This window comes from Stegostoma tigrinum, chromosome 4 (assembly GCF_030684315.1).
Source record: "Stegostoma tigrinum isolate sSteTig4 chromosome 4, sSteTig4.hap1, whole genome shotgun sequence".
In the NCBI taxonomy this organism is placed as follows: Eukaryota; Metazoa; Chordata; class Chondrichthyes; order Orectolobiformes; family Stegostomatidae; genus Stegostoma; species Stegostoma tigrinum.
The window spans coordinates 94,351,462-94,368,433 of NC_081357.1; the positions used below are offsets into that span (position 1 = coordinate 94,351,462).

The 16,972-nt window shown below is 43.4% G+C and overlaps 1 protein-coding gene across 1 annotated transcript; it reads right to left on the reverse strand.

The window, feature by feature from the left end:
* Nucleotides 1-176: 176 nt before the first annotated feature.
* selenol (selenoprotein L) lies at nt 177-16,644 on the reverse strand. Its single transcript, XM_048531913.2, has 9 exons — nt 16,259-16,644; nt 13,094-13,178; nt 12,569-12,622; nt 11,107-11,152; nt 9,024-9,148; nt 8,074-8,188; nt 4,977-5,099; nt 3,127-3,264; nt 177-1,473 (listed from the first exon to the last, which is right to left on the reverse strand). Exons 1-6 carry the CDS (start codon nt 16,383-16,385, stop codon nt 8,116-8,118), a joined length of 510 nt encoding a protein of 169 aa, XP_048387870.1. The 5' UTR covers nt 16,386-16,644; the 3' UTR covers nt 177-1,473; nt 3,127-3,264; nt 4,977-5,099; nt 8,074-8,115.
* Nucleotides 16,645-16,972: the final 328 nt, after the last annotated feature.

Consider the following 16,972-nt stretch of genomic DNA (forward strand, 5'->3'; position numbering starts at 1 on the left):
TGAAATGTTAACTCTGTTTCTCTCTCTCTGCAGATTCTGCCAGACCTGCTTAGTTTCCCCAGCATTTTATCTTTGTAGTGATGCAGGTTATGTCCATATTCTGTAAATGGGTGCACTACTGCAACCAGTGTAACAGTGTTCAAACAGGACTCTTTTAGTTAGACCAGAAAGGTGGATAAGGCATTTTATTAGTTCAGTGATGCTAGGCATTAACAGGTGACACTGACATTGATACAGATACTGGGGAAATACAGACACCAGTCAGTGACACTGACCATTAATAGACACTGGTCACTAACCATGGGCATTAACAGATGCTGGTCAGGCACTAGTTTCTAACAGACTACAGTGTGTTTCAATCCAGTGAACTGCTGGAACCTGATACCAATGAGTGCCAAGAGAGAATAACATTCACAAACAGCATAGAGAATGGAACAAATGTCACACAGACAGAATGGTTAGCTCTTTGTGAATAAGTATTTACTGATTCACCTACAAAATATTTTAGACTATCACAAAAGATATATCCTTTGACTTTCTGCAGCAATGTGAATTAAGTAATAGAAAAATCAAGACGTATTCAATCTTTTAATAATGAATTGTTTCATTGCCAAGTTATCAATCACAGTGACCGAACTTGTAAGTAGATGCCTCGTGTTTTAAGGAGTCGTGCTGACCTGTTTTACATCAAGCAGTACCATTCAGACGCCCTGAGTGATAGCACTGCCTTCATACACACAAAAGAAGCAAGGACCCTTTACAACAGCTGTTCACCACCTCCCCCACATCATACTAAAAACACTAAATTCTTCACATTGGATGCTGTTCATTGAAAAATGAAATCAAAGGAAGAACAATTAAACTTCCAAGTCAGTTTTGCCAAAATACTTGACCTGTGTCAATTCAGATACTGTGTTCAGTTCTTAGCATCTTAGAATGGGTGGGCAATGTGAGAAAAGAAAATCAGTGGCCCACTCCAGTTTTCCCAGCATTTTGTTTAAAGAGACAGATGATCATAACGAGTGAGTAATTCTTGACCCTTCTTGAACCCAGTCAATTTTCCTCAAAGCACCATGAGGAAATTCTGACAGAAATCAGCTGCAGTGAAATCATCCGAAAATCAGACCACCTTTCGTCCTTGATCTTCTCCTAGATGTCAATGGATCCCAACCATATCCACCATCTCCCACTGCCAAATGTGCCCCTGAACAAAATGCAACCCTTCGTTGCTTTATGACAGTCAAATCTATCATTAATTATTTGTTAGCCTCTTTAATGTCTTGTGTGGATTAACTGAACAAAACCTAGGATCAAGGAACCCTCTCCAAGTAAAAATATTTTCACTGTCCTACATGACTAGCTTTATTGCATGGCATGCAGTATTTCGGATAAGTCAGGTCTGTCAGTTGGGTTGCTGCTGGGGTGGAAGAAGATCACGGTCCCATTCTGATTCAAACCAAAGTCACCACCAAGCTGTTGGGGAAGAAAAATAAATGATGAGATACCCCTTCGAATCCTTGGGGGGGGGGGATTTAGAGAAGCCAGGCCCAACCCGCACTTAGATGCCAGCTCAGATCAGAAAGGAAGTTCTGATGAAAGGTCATCAACCTCTGTTCCTCTATCCACACAGATGCTGCCTCACCTGCCAAATATTTTCAGTATTTTCTGCTTTTATTGTGGAAAGAGTTTCAGTAATGCTGTGCTGTCAGAGGTGTGCTGTCTTTCAATTGGTATGTTAGTCCGAGGCCTCAGCTGCCAGTTTGGGTGGATGTTAAAGATCATCCAGCTATTTTGATCCCACTTTGAAGAAGAGCAAGGAGTTCTTCTTGGTGACCTGGTCAATATTTGTCCCTCAATTGACACTACATATTAAATTTGTAGGACAAATATCAAATATGTAGGACATATTAAATTATTTTTATCTGCTGTTTATGGGAGCTTGCAGGAAGCAAATTGCTGCCAGTTTCCTACATTATGACAGTGACTGCACTTCAAAAAATACTTGCTTATCTGCCAAATGATGAGATGTTTGGAACTTGTGAAAATTGATGCACAAAGCAATTCTATCTTTTAAAGTGTCTTCCATGACTTCAGGATGTCTCAAAGCACTTCATAGAGAAATTTGATTATTTCAAATCTGGTTACCAACACTTCTGCGAGTGGGAAACAGCTTCTCTCTACTTAATCTATCAAATCTATCAAAACCCATTTGTCATTTGGAACACCTCTATTATATGCCTCTAAACCATCAATAGAGAAATTCAGTTAATTACTAAAAAGATTATATAATGACAGATAAAATTGCTTTGAACTTGATATACTAGCGAATAAAATATCTTCATCAGATAATAGCACATTTTGAGAATTGCATTTATATAGCACCATTTACAATCAGAGTGTCCCAAAGCACCTCCAAGCAAACAAGACATTTTTGAACTGTGCTCACTCCAAAGTAACGTAAGAAATGCAGTAACTGCAGGGTCTAGCAAACAACAATACAGTACAACAGGATAACCTGTTGTAATGATGTTGTTGAGGAAAATCAATAAGCCACAGCACTGGAATAAGTCTCTTGCTCTCCTTCAAAGACTGCAGTGGGATCTTTCATGGTTGGCCTTGGCTGAACACCTCATCAGGAAGTTGGCACTCTGACAATGTAGCACTCCTCCAGATTCATACCAGGTCTGTCAACTCAGATTTTGTGCTCAACTGACTGCACTTCCAAAGGGAGCCAAGGTTGACACTTGTATTCACAGCAAAGGACTGGGACATTAGGAAATTCATGCATGTTGTACCTTTTGCCATTCCCTTTTCAATTATTACAGCTCATAGCTGATCACATGTAGCAGCAAAGGAAGAAGGAACAGCTAGAAAGATCTTGGCAAAAGACTGCAGTCTGTGGTGCCTTATTTTGAAAATGCCTGTTCAGATGCTGGAGGTGTTCTACATTATGCCAAGCGTCAAGGACGTCAGTACATTATTTTCTGATGAAGGGTCTAGGCCCGAAACGTCAGCTTTTGTGCTCCCGAGATGCTGCTGGGCCTGCTGTGTTCATCCAGCCTCACATTTTATTATCTCAGTACATTATTTTTATTGGGTTATTTAACTGGGGTGTGCATAACTGACCTGGTGAGGATCATCCACAATGTTTTCTATTTTCTTTGGCAAGGAGCGACTGCAAACTACTTGTTCAGCATAGTAGGTAAGTACACTGACATTCCAGACTTTTTCAACGGAGGCTCCCAAACCAAATGCATGATACAACTATAAAAGAGACAGATGAGATTTAAGTGTTAGTGGAATTCTGCAAAGCACAATGGGCATGAGGTTTCACCTGTCTGTGGCCTTGCACTTTCCATAAAAATGAAGATTGCTTAACCCTTTAAATCTCCGAGATAACAATGTTCTTTCTGCTTTTGGCCTAGGGCATCCCAGATTCTTTTCACTTCACACTGATAGCCACATTCACAGCTGTTCAGGTCTTCAGCTCCAGAATTTTCCCTCTCTAAACCTCTCTGCATCTCTCTCATAAATTGCTTCTTGGGCCAAGCTTTCACTCTCACCTACCCTAATATCTCCTTATGTGCTCAATGTCAAATGTTGCTTAGAACACTTGAAGCCTTCTTACAACATTCAAAGGTGCTATGAAAATGGAATTTGTCACCATGGTTTTCCTCTGCACCTGGGTTATCAGGCAAGTTCTTATATCAGGAAGGTGACCATTCTCCTTCAAACCTGATTGAGAACTATCAGTCGCCCAGCAAATGGGCTTAAATTCTCACCTTTTCAAGAATCTAGAACTAATTTGAATTGAGCAAAATCAGGTTTGGTGATTCCGAGGAGAAAATATCCCAGATTAGTGACAGTTTAGTAATCTTGAGGCCCATGTAATTTTTCATTCCATGCAGATCTTGAGAGAGCAGCCTCCAGATGATAGCCCAACTGGAGTATGCCATTCTCCATACCTCTTTCTTTTAGCCTATAACTATAGCTCTAGTCAAGGGTTTCTGGAAGGCAGAGAATGATAATTTTGTTGTAATTGAGTCATACTGCACAGGAGGCCACTTGGCCCATTATACCTGAGCCAGCTCTTTGAAAGCGCTATCCAATTAGGTAAACTGAACTGCTACAAAGTTTCAGCTTCATTTGTTTAAAAAAACTTCTGTCTGAAGCGAATTCTCAAAAACATATTTCAGCTTAATACGAAACAAAGTTTGTATGGGGTCAAATTGCTTCAGAGATTCCAAGTGAGAGACAGACATGTAGAATTAATCACTAATAGGATTTGAAGGTATTCACCAGGAATAAAAGATTTCAGATATGTGAAAATTTAAAAGAAGTGTTGAAAACAATGTTTGGATGTTATAGATGGGTGCAACTGTTTCCACTGGCAGAAGGATCAGCAATCAGTTGACACAGATGTTACATAATGTAGGAGAATTGTATTTTTACACAGTGGGTTTTTGTGATCTGGAAAACACTGCTTGAATAGGTGGTTGAAGCAAATTCGAAAGTAAAACTTTTAAAAGGCAACTGAATTGGTAATTTGCAGGGCCACTCAACAGAGCAGGGAGAGTGGCATTATTTGGGTAGCTCAGATAAACAGCTGCTCCAGGCACAATGGGCTGGTAATTCATTTGTTCAATAGTGCCTTTCAAACCCATGACTTTACCACCTAAGACAAGGACAGCAGATATATGGGAACACCACTGCCTACATGTTCTCCTCCAAGTTTCACACTATCCTGACATAGAAATACACCTTCACCATCACTTGGTCAAAATCCTGGAATGCCCCTGTACCTAAGACTGCACAGATGATCAATAAAATACTGGCCAAGCCAGTGATCTTCACATCCTGGAAATGAATAAATAATTTTCAGAAATAGAATGACCCCCTTGAATGCAGTAGAATGCTATCAGATCTCCTGGGATTGCTGTCTTTACGTTGGGAACTGTGAAAAGTGTTCTAAGTACCTGGCGACTGGGATCCAACAACATGTCATAGGGACACTTTGTCTCCTGAAGCCACTGGAGTGCACCTTCACGGCAGCCAAACGAGATCACTAGAACCTTCAGTGGCACAGCATCCAGACTGCTCTGCACCAAACATAACAAACACCAAGAATTAACAGAGCTTCCCCATCAATAACAGCTTGCATTTATATAGCACCTCAGAATGATATCAGCAATGTTGCCTTAAATTTTCTTTGCTATGTGTTGCCTATTCATTGCACTGTGTAGTATGATCATAGTTTAGCAAAACATTGGTTATCAGACAAAACCCCAAGTCACTTGAAGAGATATTGGGACAGATAATCAAAGGCTTGGGCTGAAGAAGTACATCTTAGAGGAAGGCAGAGAGGTAGGAAAGTTTAAACAGGGAACCCAAAGAAAAGGGCCAAAGGCACAGCCACCAAAGATGAGGCAATGTAAATAAGGTATACTCAGCTATGAAGACTCTTGGTCACGTAACGCCTCAACATATACATATCCTCATTCACATTTTCAAATCTCTCCATTGTCTTCGGTCTCTTCATCTCTGGGCCTTCCTCCAGTTTCACAATCATCTACCAAATTTCTATAGCTCACTATCCGGACCTGCCTCTGAATTACAGAACTGTGTGTGGAGTGGAGTGGAGAAGAGGTTGTTTGGCTCATTGTGTCTGCACTAGACCTCCAAATGAACAATAAGACTTAGCACCATTCTCCTGCCTTTTCCCCTTAACCCTGAATATTGTTTCAGTTTAAATATTGTACTCTTGAATGCCTCAACTGATCTTGCCTCCAACACCCTCCAGGCCATATGTTCCATCCCCGAACCATGTGTTGTTTGATAAGATTTTCTCACACCACATTTGCTTCTTTTGCAACCTGAGCTGTCTCATTCTCAATGCTGTTATGACAGGGAACAGTTTCTTCCTATTTACTCTGCCAAGACCCCTCATGATTTTCATAAAAATCACAACCACTGAATCACAAGACTCCAGTTCAAGTCAGCTCCAAATCTTGAGCACAAAAATTGAGGCTGGGTCTCTGGTATGATAAAGTCCTTAACTGTTAGAAGCACAGAAAATAGGAGCAGGAGTAGGCCATTCAGCTTTAAGCCTGCTCTACCATTCAATATGATCATGGCTGACCTGTGAGATGCCATCTTGCAGATGAAACATTAAACTAAGGCCCTGTCCACCTCCTTGAATGCATGTAAAAGTTTGAATGGCATTATTTTGCCCACAGCAGGAAAGTTTTCCCTGACGACTTGGTCAAAATTTATCGCACAGTCAACAATGCTGAAACAGAAACAGATTGTCTGCTTCTTATCATGTTGCCGTTGGTAAAACTTTGCAACAAGAATATTAGCTGCTGTGTTACCTCATTACAACAGTGACAAAACTTCACAAAGAATACTCTAATAAAACAAAGAACTGCAGATGCTGAGATCTGAAACAAAAACAAATTGCTGGTGAAACTCAGCAGGTCTGGCAGCTTCTGTGGAAGAAAAGCAGAGTTAATGTTTCGAGTCCAGTGACTCTTCATCAGAATGATATATGCAGATTTTCGTCACACTCTGATTGGTGGTCACGTCTTAAGCCGCCTAGGCATGAAGCTATGGATTCTTCTCCTAAACTCTCTACCTCTTCTTTGTCCTCTAAAAGCTACATCATCGATTAAGCTCTTGGTCATGTATCCTAACTCTTGAAGTGGTTCAGTGTCAAACTGTGTTCATGATGTGCCCTGAGCATTAGAAGTGCTGTATAAATGCAAGTGGATGTTTTTCAATAAATTTGTAGTGCCACAGATGATTCACTTATATCAGCAAATTAAAGCTGGACATTAAAATACAAAATAAAAACCGAAAGAACTGTGGATGCTGTAAATCAGGAACAAAAACGAAGTTGCTGGAAAAGCTCAGCAGATCTGGCAGCATCTGTGAAGGAGAAAACAGAGTTAATGTTTCGGGTCCAGTGACCCTTCCTCAGAACTGTTGTGATTAAAAATACAATATTCATATATTCCTTGACATTTAATATTATAACCATCATTAAACCCCCACTATCAATATCCTGGAGGTTAACATTGTCTAGAAACTGAACTGCACTGGCCATATAAACACAGTGGCTACAAGAGCAGGTCAGAGGCGATGAATACTGCAGCACGTAACTCACCCGACTCCTCAAAGCCTAAACACCATCTACAAGGCACAAGTCAGAAGTATGATGGAATACTCCCACTTGCCTCAATAAGTGCAGCTCAAATGACACTCAAGAAGCTTGATGCCTCCCAGGATAAAACAGGCCACTTGACTGGCATCCCATCTGACATCTTCAACATTCATTCCCTTCACCAATGCACAGTAGCAGCAGTGCAGACTATCTAAAAGATGTACTGCAATGTTTCACCGCATCTTCTTAGACAGCATTGTCAAAACCCAGGAGCTCTGCTGTCTGGAAGGATAGGACAGCAGATACATGGGAACACCACTACCCTGAAAGTTTCCCTCCCAGCCATCCACCATCCTGACTTGGAAACATATCAAAAAATATGTTCCTTCACAGGTTGCTGTGTCAATTCCCTCCCTATTACTACTGCAGGGTCCCAACTGCAGTGGCTCACCACCACCTTCTCTAAGCCATTAGTGATAGGCAATTAATATTGGCCTAGCCAGCAATGCCCACATCCCAGGAAAGAATAAAAAAACTCCCATGTTGCTGGAAAACCTGATCTCTTTCCCTCTGTGAGGGTAAATGTTGGGAATTGGAGAAGTGGCCCTAATTGTACGTACTCCCACAAAACTCTGAAATAATTAAATATTGAGTCAGAAATGTTGAAAACAAATGTTGCTTTTCGGGGACCACTCAAGAAGATGAAATCCATCACTGGTATGCACAATTTATTCAGACACCTTCAGTATTGGCCAACACCAGTTAGCAAGGGGATGAAGTAGCTGAGTTGCCTGTACCATAACTAGGACCAAACTGTTCATCTCTGCCCAAAGTGGCCACAGTTAACATTTACAACAGTTTGCCTCACTTGTCTGACTTTAAGGAACTGCTTAATTTAGAGTGAATTGTACCTGATTCTTCTGAAGCTGTGCCAAATGATCTCGTCACGGCAGTCATGCAAAATGTCTCAGCAAGACAAGCAACAGCTTCTGCCGATGCTGGAGGATCTCATCAAGTCGAACTTCCCTAGAATGGACATGAAAAATGAGAAGAAGCCAGGTTAAAACAGAATACTTACTACACACGCTTCCCACAAAAATGGAAATTCAGGGACTAAAGAGATTTCGCAAAGGAGGCGCAGGGATCTGAAAAGATGGAATCTACTTGGAAATTTAGAGGGGAAGAGTTGGATTTCAAATGGAAGGATTATGAAATTTAAATTGATGAATTTTGGTGGAAAGTTAAAGGTTTAAAAAAAATGTATTTATTGGTAGAATGGGCCAAAGCCGACACTTGTTTCCCCATCCCTTATTGCCTTTGATGTGAGTGACTTGCTTGGATATTCCAAAGAGTTAAGAGAACCAAATTACTATGGGTCTGGAGTCACATGTAGGCCAGGCTAGTAAGTGGCAGATTTCCTTTTCACAAGGACATCAAGATGAACTAGATTTACAAAAATCAATGAAGTTTCATTGTCACCATTACCAGGACTAGGTTTCAATAAAACATAAATTCCACCAATTGCCTTAATGTGATTTGAACCCATTTCCTGCTAGTGTTAATGTAAGCCACTGAATTATTAGTAGTGATATTCCTACTATACCTGCCACCCACAATCTATTAAAGGCTTCAGTTGCCTCTCCTCAATCCTGACTTCGCTTCTACTTTTATCAGAGTTTGGATCTCTTTAGGTGAGCACACAATGTATTCTCAATTGCTACCTACTTAATTTACGAAAATAGGCATGTTTTCAGAAGGATTATTATGTGGTTAATTGGTAATTTTTTTTTCGACCATACATGTGGAAAGAATTTTCCAGGATATTTTCAACAGTGTACCCAGAATTAGAATGAGCACCTACCTTCCACTTCTCGCTTCAGTGAATGTCATGTGCCCAGGAACCTGTGTTCCCAATTTCAACTGGGCCTGTAAACAGTTAGCCTTTAATCTGGCATCCACCTCACTCAGGAAGCTGTTCCACTCCAGCTACGATCACAGAGACATAACAGGTACCAGTTAGTGTGACAGGCATGTGCTAACTGAAAAATCAACTTGGTCTCCTGTGCGATCCAAGCTCATGCATCTCATTAGGAATGGACCTGAGTCATTGGGCCACAAATGACTTGGATATGTATAAACTCCTGGAGTATCCTATCAATTCCAATGTCATAAGGTTTGTGGTTCCTCGAGAGGACCACAACAATGTGCACATTTGACAACCAGGGGATGGCGATAATGCTATCCTTGCCAATAGTGCCCAAATCCCAAGAACAAACAAGTCATCGATAAAAAAAGGTGTTCTGATTTGATGACCGTGTAATAGCAATGAATAAAAGGCCTGACTGATTCATTGCATGTGAATTAGCCTTTTATATTACAATAAGGGCTACACTTGTGAAGTGTTTCATTGATTACAAAGTGCTTCATGTCTTCCTGAGGATGTAAAAGGAGCTAAATAAATACACACACTTTCATTCTTCTTGAGGTTCTAGATGGCTAATTCTTCAAAGCGTGTTCACTTGTCATCAGCAAGTCTTGGTAGTTGTAGAGTACTTTACAGTTTCAATCAGTGGATGTTTAGATTATTACAGAGATTGTGATGATCACAGAGACTTGGGCAGGGCTAAGTACTGAATATTTCTGAATATAAAGTCTACAGGAAAGGCAGAAAGGAAGGAAAGGGGGATGGATGGCTGTTTTGATTAACAGGAAGTGTGCTGTAGAGAAAAGATGACCCAGCAGCATCAGGGTAAAACCTATTTGACTCAAGCTAAGGAAAAGAAAACTGTAATTACACTGGTCGACATAGCCTTCAGATTACTCACTAGCATGAAAGATGTAGAGGAACGAATTTACAGGGAAATAACAGGTGAAAAAAATTATAGAGGAGTTTTAATGAGGGATTTTAAATGTCTTAAAAATTGGGATAGTGACTGTGTAAAGGGCAGCAAGAGACAAACGTTTTTGAGTGTGTTCCAGAGAATTTTCTGCCACCCAATGAGAAAAGAGGAATTTCTATAGTCTTGGGAATGAAGTGGATCAAGTGTCAATAGTGGAATATTTAGTCAAGGTGATCATTGTATCAAAAGGTTTAGGTTGGCTAAAGAAAGGGACAAGGAACAAGCAAGGAAGCCCTATTTTACTGAGATAAAAAAGGATTTAACTCAGATAAATTGGAAACAAAAGGTTTTCAGGCAAAAAATGAATAATTAAAATTAAATTTTACATTTACAGAAGATACAATTCTGACACAGTCAAAGTATATTCCCATGGAAGGGGAAAAGATGGGCAAAAAATTCCTGAGCTCCAAGGATGACAAAATAGGTAGAGATTAAGTTGAAGAAAAAGTGTCAGGTAGGTAATACAGCTGAGAACCAGACTGAATATAGAAGGTTGAGGGGAATTGAGAAAGTAAATAAGAGAAGCAAAGAGATGGTATAAGGGACAGGCAGCTAATTTAAAAAGGAATGCAAAAGTCTTCTAGAGGCAAATAAATAATCAATAAAGATGCTAAATACAAGAGTGGGGCTAATCAGGGAAAAAAGTAGGGAATTTAAAAGTGTGTATAGCTAAGGTATTAAATTAATACTCTGCATCTGTTTTTTACCAAGGAAGATGATGTTATGCAGATCATGGCGAAACAGAAGGTAATTTGGACACTAGAAGGGTTTAAAATTAAAAGGAGGTATACGGTGCCTTCACCTGAAGTTGGCACAGGACCAAGATTGGATAAGAAACGTTTAAGAACACTGGGGGAAGTGAGGTCAGAAATTATGGAGCACTGACCCCCATTTTTCAGACATTCTCAGACTCCGACATGGAGCTAGGGGACTGGAGAACAGCAAATATCACTCCCCTGTTCAAAAAAGGAATGGTTTTAATACGTCAACGCGCAAATAATCACAATGCATTAGTCAATATATAGAAATCTTAAAATCTATTACCTCAAATTGTATCAAATCTTCCACGTGATCCCGGACAGAAGCAGAGCTGTTGTTTATAAAATATATAAATAGTTAGTGGTAAGTGGTGTCCAATACATCGCTATGCTCAAGACACACAAACTGAACTTTACTCACCACCAAAACCTAGATACCTCAGTCTTGGGAATGAGGTGGACCAAGTGGATCAAGTGTCAATAATAGAACATTTAGTCAAAGGAGATCATTGTGTCAAAAGGTTTAGGTTGGCTAAAGAAAGGGGCAAGGAACAAACAAGGAAAGCCTCCCTAATTCGCCCTGCATGATTTTTGAGGATAGAACATTAAAAGGTCAATTGATTTGAGGTGTTTAGAAGGACTAAGGTATTGAAGAACTATTCCCTTTCATAAAAGAGCACAGAAGAAAGGTCATAAATCTTAAAATTAGTGCTGGGCTACCTAGGAGTTAATATCTAAAAGCCCTTCTTTGAAGGGGAGGGACAATCTGTAAGTCCCCATTCCAAAAAGGCTATTAAAACTGGGGCCTGGGGACATTATCAATCTCAGCTATGAAACATTCAATCTTATTCATCAAAGGTGTTAATGCTTACAAAACTAAAGTGAGCAAACGGATCATGTTGTAGAACAAAGAGACCTAAGGGTTCAGGTACATAATTCTTTGAAGTTTGCATCACATGTAGACAGGGTGCTTAAGACGGCATTTAGCACACTTGCCTTCATTGCTCAGGCCTTTCAGTATAGGAGTTGTGATGTCATGTCGAGGTTATACAGTACATTGATGAGGCTTCTTCTGGAGCACCTTGCCCAGTTCTGGTTGCCGTGTTATAGTGAGAATATTATAAGTTGGAGAGGGTTCAGAAAAGATTTACCACAATTTTGCAAGGAATGGAGGTTTGAGTTACAAGGAGGGGTTGAATGGGCTGAGACATTTTTCACTGGCGTGTAGAAAGTTGAGGGGTGACCTTATAGAAGTTTATAAAATCATGAGGGGTGTAGATAAGGTGAATGGCAAGTGTCTTTTCTCTAAGATGAGCGATTTCATGACTAGAGGTCATATTTAAGTGAGAGGAGAAAAATATTAAAAAGGGACATGAGGGGCATTTTTTATATAGAGTGTGGTTCAAGTGTTGAGTGACTTTCTAGAGGAAGTGGTGGATGCAGGTACAGCAATGTTTAAAAGATATTTCGAGAAGCACATGAATAAGAAATGTTTGGAGGGATATGGGCCAAGATCACAGGTGTGATTAGTTTACTTTGGTATTATGGTTGGCATGGACTGGTTGGTCCAAAGGATCTGTTTCTGTAATATATGACGCTATGACTGTAAAATACAGATCACCCATGATCTTGTGAATGGCAGAACAGGTTCAAAGGACTAAATGGGCTTCTCCAGTTCCAATGATTTGAGAGAATCAACACAATCCCACATATTGTTAGATGCTGAAACAATCTCTCAGAATACTCACTGATAAAACGTCTCCCATAGGTCTTCGGCCTCACTTCTCTTGTGCACATGCAAACTGTAGTGACGGAGAAAACATTCTTTGGTTAGTTTTAAATGAAAACAAAATCCATTAGTTGGATTTTTTTGTTGAAATTTACATTAAGGTGGCACCCGTGACAGATTGCATCTATCAGTCCTGTGTCAGCTTGGAGACTCTTGCCTTGGAGTGAGAAGGTTGTGGGTTCAGGACCCATATGCATCATGCTGGCTGACAATCCCAGTGTAATATTAGGGGAATTCTGCACCATTAGAAGTGCCATCCTTTGATCCCATAGGAAGAGTGGGGAAGTTCTACCCAGTGTTTTGGGCAATATTTATCCCTCAACCAGCATATTTAAAACTGACCATCTGATCATTGGGACTTTACCACATTCAAATTGACTGCCATATTTCCTACACTACCCAGTTTATACAGATTCCTTATGCTGCTGACCAACATGTAAAAATCGCCAAAATTCGGTCTCAGGGAACTGGTCGCATTGTTTACCTGTTGAGAAAGTTTGCATACAAGTGAATCATTCCACCCATGCGTCCTATCTTCTGAGAAACAAACTCTTGCAACATTTCTGAATCTGAAAATCAAAAAACAGGCAAAGGAAGATGTCATTAGATAATTTCAGATGATTTGGGAAGCTGAAGTGGGTTAAATGGAATTAAGACTAAAGATGATCGCCACAGGGCACAAGTAAGAAGGTAAGGAATGTTTACTTGACTGTCTCCAAAGAAGTGGTTCCAAAAACTGCCAAGGCTTAATTTTAAGAGAAATCAGCAGAATACTAAAAACATATGTGGGTAATCGTTGGACCCATGCCTTATGCTCCCCCCCCATCTTAACGTCCTGAGGACTGGTTGCACAGGGTCCACGAGTGATTTGATAATCACTCCGCTCTCATGGAAACTGCAGGTTCCTTGTCAACACAGAAATTTCAGCCTTCAGGTAGTCCACCACCCTTTTGTCTGCATTATAAGTTGTGGTAGAGTAGGAAGGTGATGGTATGGACAAATGGCAGGAGCAACAGGTTGGGACAGAGTGTGGGAAACAGAATCATGATGGTGCGAGAAGCCATTCAGTCCGCTGGGACTGCACCAGCTCCATTACCTAGTGGCAATTTCCTTCCTTTTCTCTTCATTGTTGCACACCATTTCTATCCAAATTTGAGCCATCTTGAATGCCTCAAACGAATGTTCTACAACATTTTTGAGCAGTTCATTCTATTTCCTAAATACTTGCTGAGTGAAAAGGTTTTTCCTCACTTCCCCCTTACTTCCTTTGCACAGCACTGTTATCCATACTTTGGATACTTCATACATTTAACTTGAGTGTTAAAAACACTTTATCCAAGTACTCTTGGCAGTGAGATGGACAAAAAGACACAGAATTCAGATAATGGTTCAACAACGTTTTATGTTAAAAACACTATATAAGCATTTCCCAAGTTCCCACGATATTTACTCTATTTAGCTATGTCTGTCTGAGACAGGATATTGCCCACAAAGATCCACATGCATGAGCAGGGCCTTTGGAATCTCCTTCCTTTTTGATGCAAGACTGGTTCTCTTCCATGGAGGTGTGTCTTGCAGGTAAAACTTTTCTTTCCCTATCTCCCTCTCTTGCCCAGTGGTCAGAGCTCCGCTGCTGGGCCAGGTCAAGTCTTCACTGTGGGCCTGGCTTCCAGGTGTGTATATTTTTATACCCCCTTGCACCAGATCTTACAGAATGTTCTTCAGCCTTTGAACAATGGAGACTGAGCTGGGATCAAATTAACCATTGGGGTCATACCTACACTTTGACTGTTGCAACTTCAGGAGGTGCAAAGTGTACATACTCAGGCAATCAAGTTGCCAAAAAGTCTGGTGGGCACTGCTCCAATACACAATCCTCGGGCTGGCTGAAATTAGTTCCCCCTGAATCTTAGTAACCTCCTTAGTTTCCATGTTCTTTGCAGCCAGTAGCTGATGGTTGCTGTTTAATTTAGTTGGGCCAATTTTCTATCTGGCCTGATTTTTCTGCCTATAGGCCAATTTAAAACGTTCAATTTCAGGCTGATCAATCTAAGCCCTCCCATTCTTTTTTCCTTTTACCAGCAGAAACATTTTCTCCGTATCTATTATACCCAGCTCGCTCCTGGTTGCAGATCTCTTCCCAGCCTTTTTCTCTGCAAACTATCTCCATAACTTCAGTTTCTTGTTCCTAGAACCATTTTTGCAAATTGCTGCTGCACTCGCTCTCCTGCATATTCACATCTTCCCTATAATGTGGAACCCAGAACAGTGCACAGTACTCCAACTGAGGTTTATCAAATGTTGGGAGAGAGGGAATGGGGGAAGGCTGGGTTGGGGCGAAGGAGGCAGGAATGGGGGGGGGGATGTCTGGGTTGAGGTGAAGGAGGCAGGAATGGGGGGATTTCTGGGTTGGGGTGGAGGCAGGAATGGGGTGGTGAAGGCGGCAGGAGTGGGTTGGGGGGGAAGGCTGGGTTGGGGTGAAGGAGGCAGGAGTGTGAGGGGGGTGAAGGGGGCAGGAGTGTGGGGGGGTGAAGGGGGCAGGAGTGTGGGGGGGTGAAGGGGGCAGGAGTGTGGGGGGGTGAAGGGGGCAGGAGTGTGGGGGGTGAAGGGGGCAGGAGTGTGGGGGGGTGAAGGGGGCAGGAGTGTGGGGGGGTGAAGGGGGCAGGAGTGGGGGGGTGGAGGAGGCAGGAGTGGGGTGGGGGGGGAGGCAGGAGTGGGGTGGGGGGGGAGGCTGGGTTGGGGTGAAGGAGGCAGGAGTGGGGGTTGGAGGAGGCAGGAGTCGGGGGGGTGGAGGAGGCAGGAGTCGGGGGGGTGGAGGAGGCAGGAGTCGGGGGGGTGGAGGAGGCAGGAGTGGGGTGGGGGAGGAAGGCTGGGTTGGGGTGAAGGAGGCAGGAGTGGGGGTTGGAGGAGGCAGGAGTCGGGGGGTTGGAGGAGGCAGGAGTCGGGGGGGTGGAGGAGGCAGGAGTCGGGGGGGTGGAGGAGGCAGGAGTCGGGGGGGTGGAGGAGGCAGGAGTGGGGGGGGGTGAAGGGGGCAGGAGTGGGGGGGGTGAAGGGGGCAGGAGTGGGGGGGGTGAAGGGGGCAGGAGTGGGGGGGTGAAGGGGGCAGGAGTGAGGGCATTGACAGGGGCAGGAGTGGGGGGGTGAAGGGTGCAGGAGTGGGGTAGGGGGGAAGGCTGGGTTGGGGTGAAGGAGGCAGGAGTGGGGGGGTGGTGAAGGAGGCAGGAGTGGGGGGGTGGAGGAGGCAGGAGTGGGGGGGTGGAGGAGGCAGGAGTGGGGTGGGGGGGAGGCTGGGTTGGGGTGGAGGAGGCAGGAGTGGGGGTTGGAGGAGGCAGGAGTCGGGGGGGGGTGGAGGAGGCAGGAGTCGGTGGGGGGTGGAGGAGGCAGGAGTCGGTGGGGGGTGGAGGAGGCAGGAGTCGGGGGGGTGAAGGAGGCAGGAGTGGGGGGGGTGAAGGAGGCAGGAGTGGGGGGGGTGAAGGAGGCAGGAGTGGGGGGGGTGGAGGAGGCAGGAGTGGGGGGGGGGGGTGAAGGGGGCAGGAGTGGGGTGGGAAGGGCTAGTGTCCGGGGGTGGCTGCAGAGTACGCCGACTGTAACTTGAAGCACCACGGGGGCCAATCGTCCATCCTTCCCCCCCCGGCCCGACCTCTCTCACCAGGAGCCGCTCCTCGTCCTCCACAGCTGTCCGCCTTGGCCGCAGCTAGGATCGCCCTGCCGGCCCGCGACAGCTCACCCAGGGCACGCAGCAGCGCCTCTTCCCCGGGGCCCGGCTCCAGCTCCATCACTGTCTGCCTGCACCTCACTGAGGGGGAAGGCGGGACTTTACTCCACTCTGTTTCTTTCCTGGTGGCAGTCAACTGTATATGTTGGTTCCTCTTTATTCCCCCTCCCCCCTCTTTCCTGCAAGTTTCTCTTCTGTATGTTTTGTAAAATGTCCAGCTGCAGTTAAAGACCGGATGAAACAACCCCTTGTTTTCTATAGATAATGGGAACTGCAGATGCTGGAGAATCCGAGATAACAAAGTGTGAGGCTGGATGAACACAGCAGGCAAAGCAGCATCTCAGGAGCACAAAAGCTGACGTTTCCAGCCTAGACCCTTCATCAGAAATTGCAGGGTCTAGGCTCTAAACGCCAGCTTTTGTGCTCCTGAGATGCTGCTTGGCCTGCTGTGTTCATCCAGCTCCACACTTTGTTATCCCTTGTTTTTGGTAGATGGTCTCATGCAGTGGTAGGGGGGTGATCCGCAGGTCAGAGCTTACTTTGTTTCTGGTGAAAGGGAGAATAAATCTTACAACACAGGACCTATCGAGTCTGTGCCAGTTCCTTGTGTATTTAACACCAAGCTTTGGACTATGCAGAAAGGTCACC

Bases quoted from the DNA above. Each gene is read 5' to 3' on its own strand.
- selenol (XM_048531913.2), bottom strand. From the start codon at position 16,385: ATGGAGCTGGAGCCGGGCCCCGGGGAAGAGGCGCTGCTGCGTGCCCTG. The intron at 13,179-16,258 runs GTGAGAGAGGTC...TTTGATTTTCAG, and splicing joins AGGACGAGGAGCGGCTCCTG to ATTCAGAAATGTTGCAAGAG. The intron at 8,189-9,023 runs GTAGGTGCTCAT...TGTCCATTCTAG, and splicing joins ACTGAAGCGAGAAGTGGAAG to GGAAGTTCGACTTGATGAGA.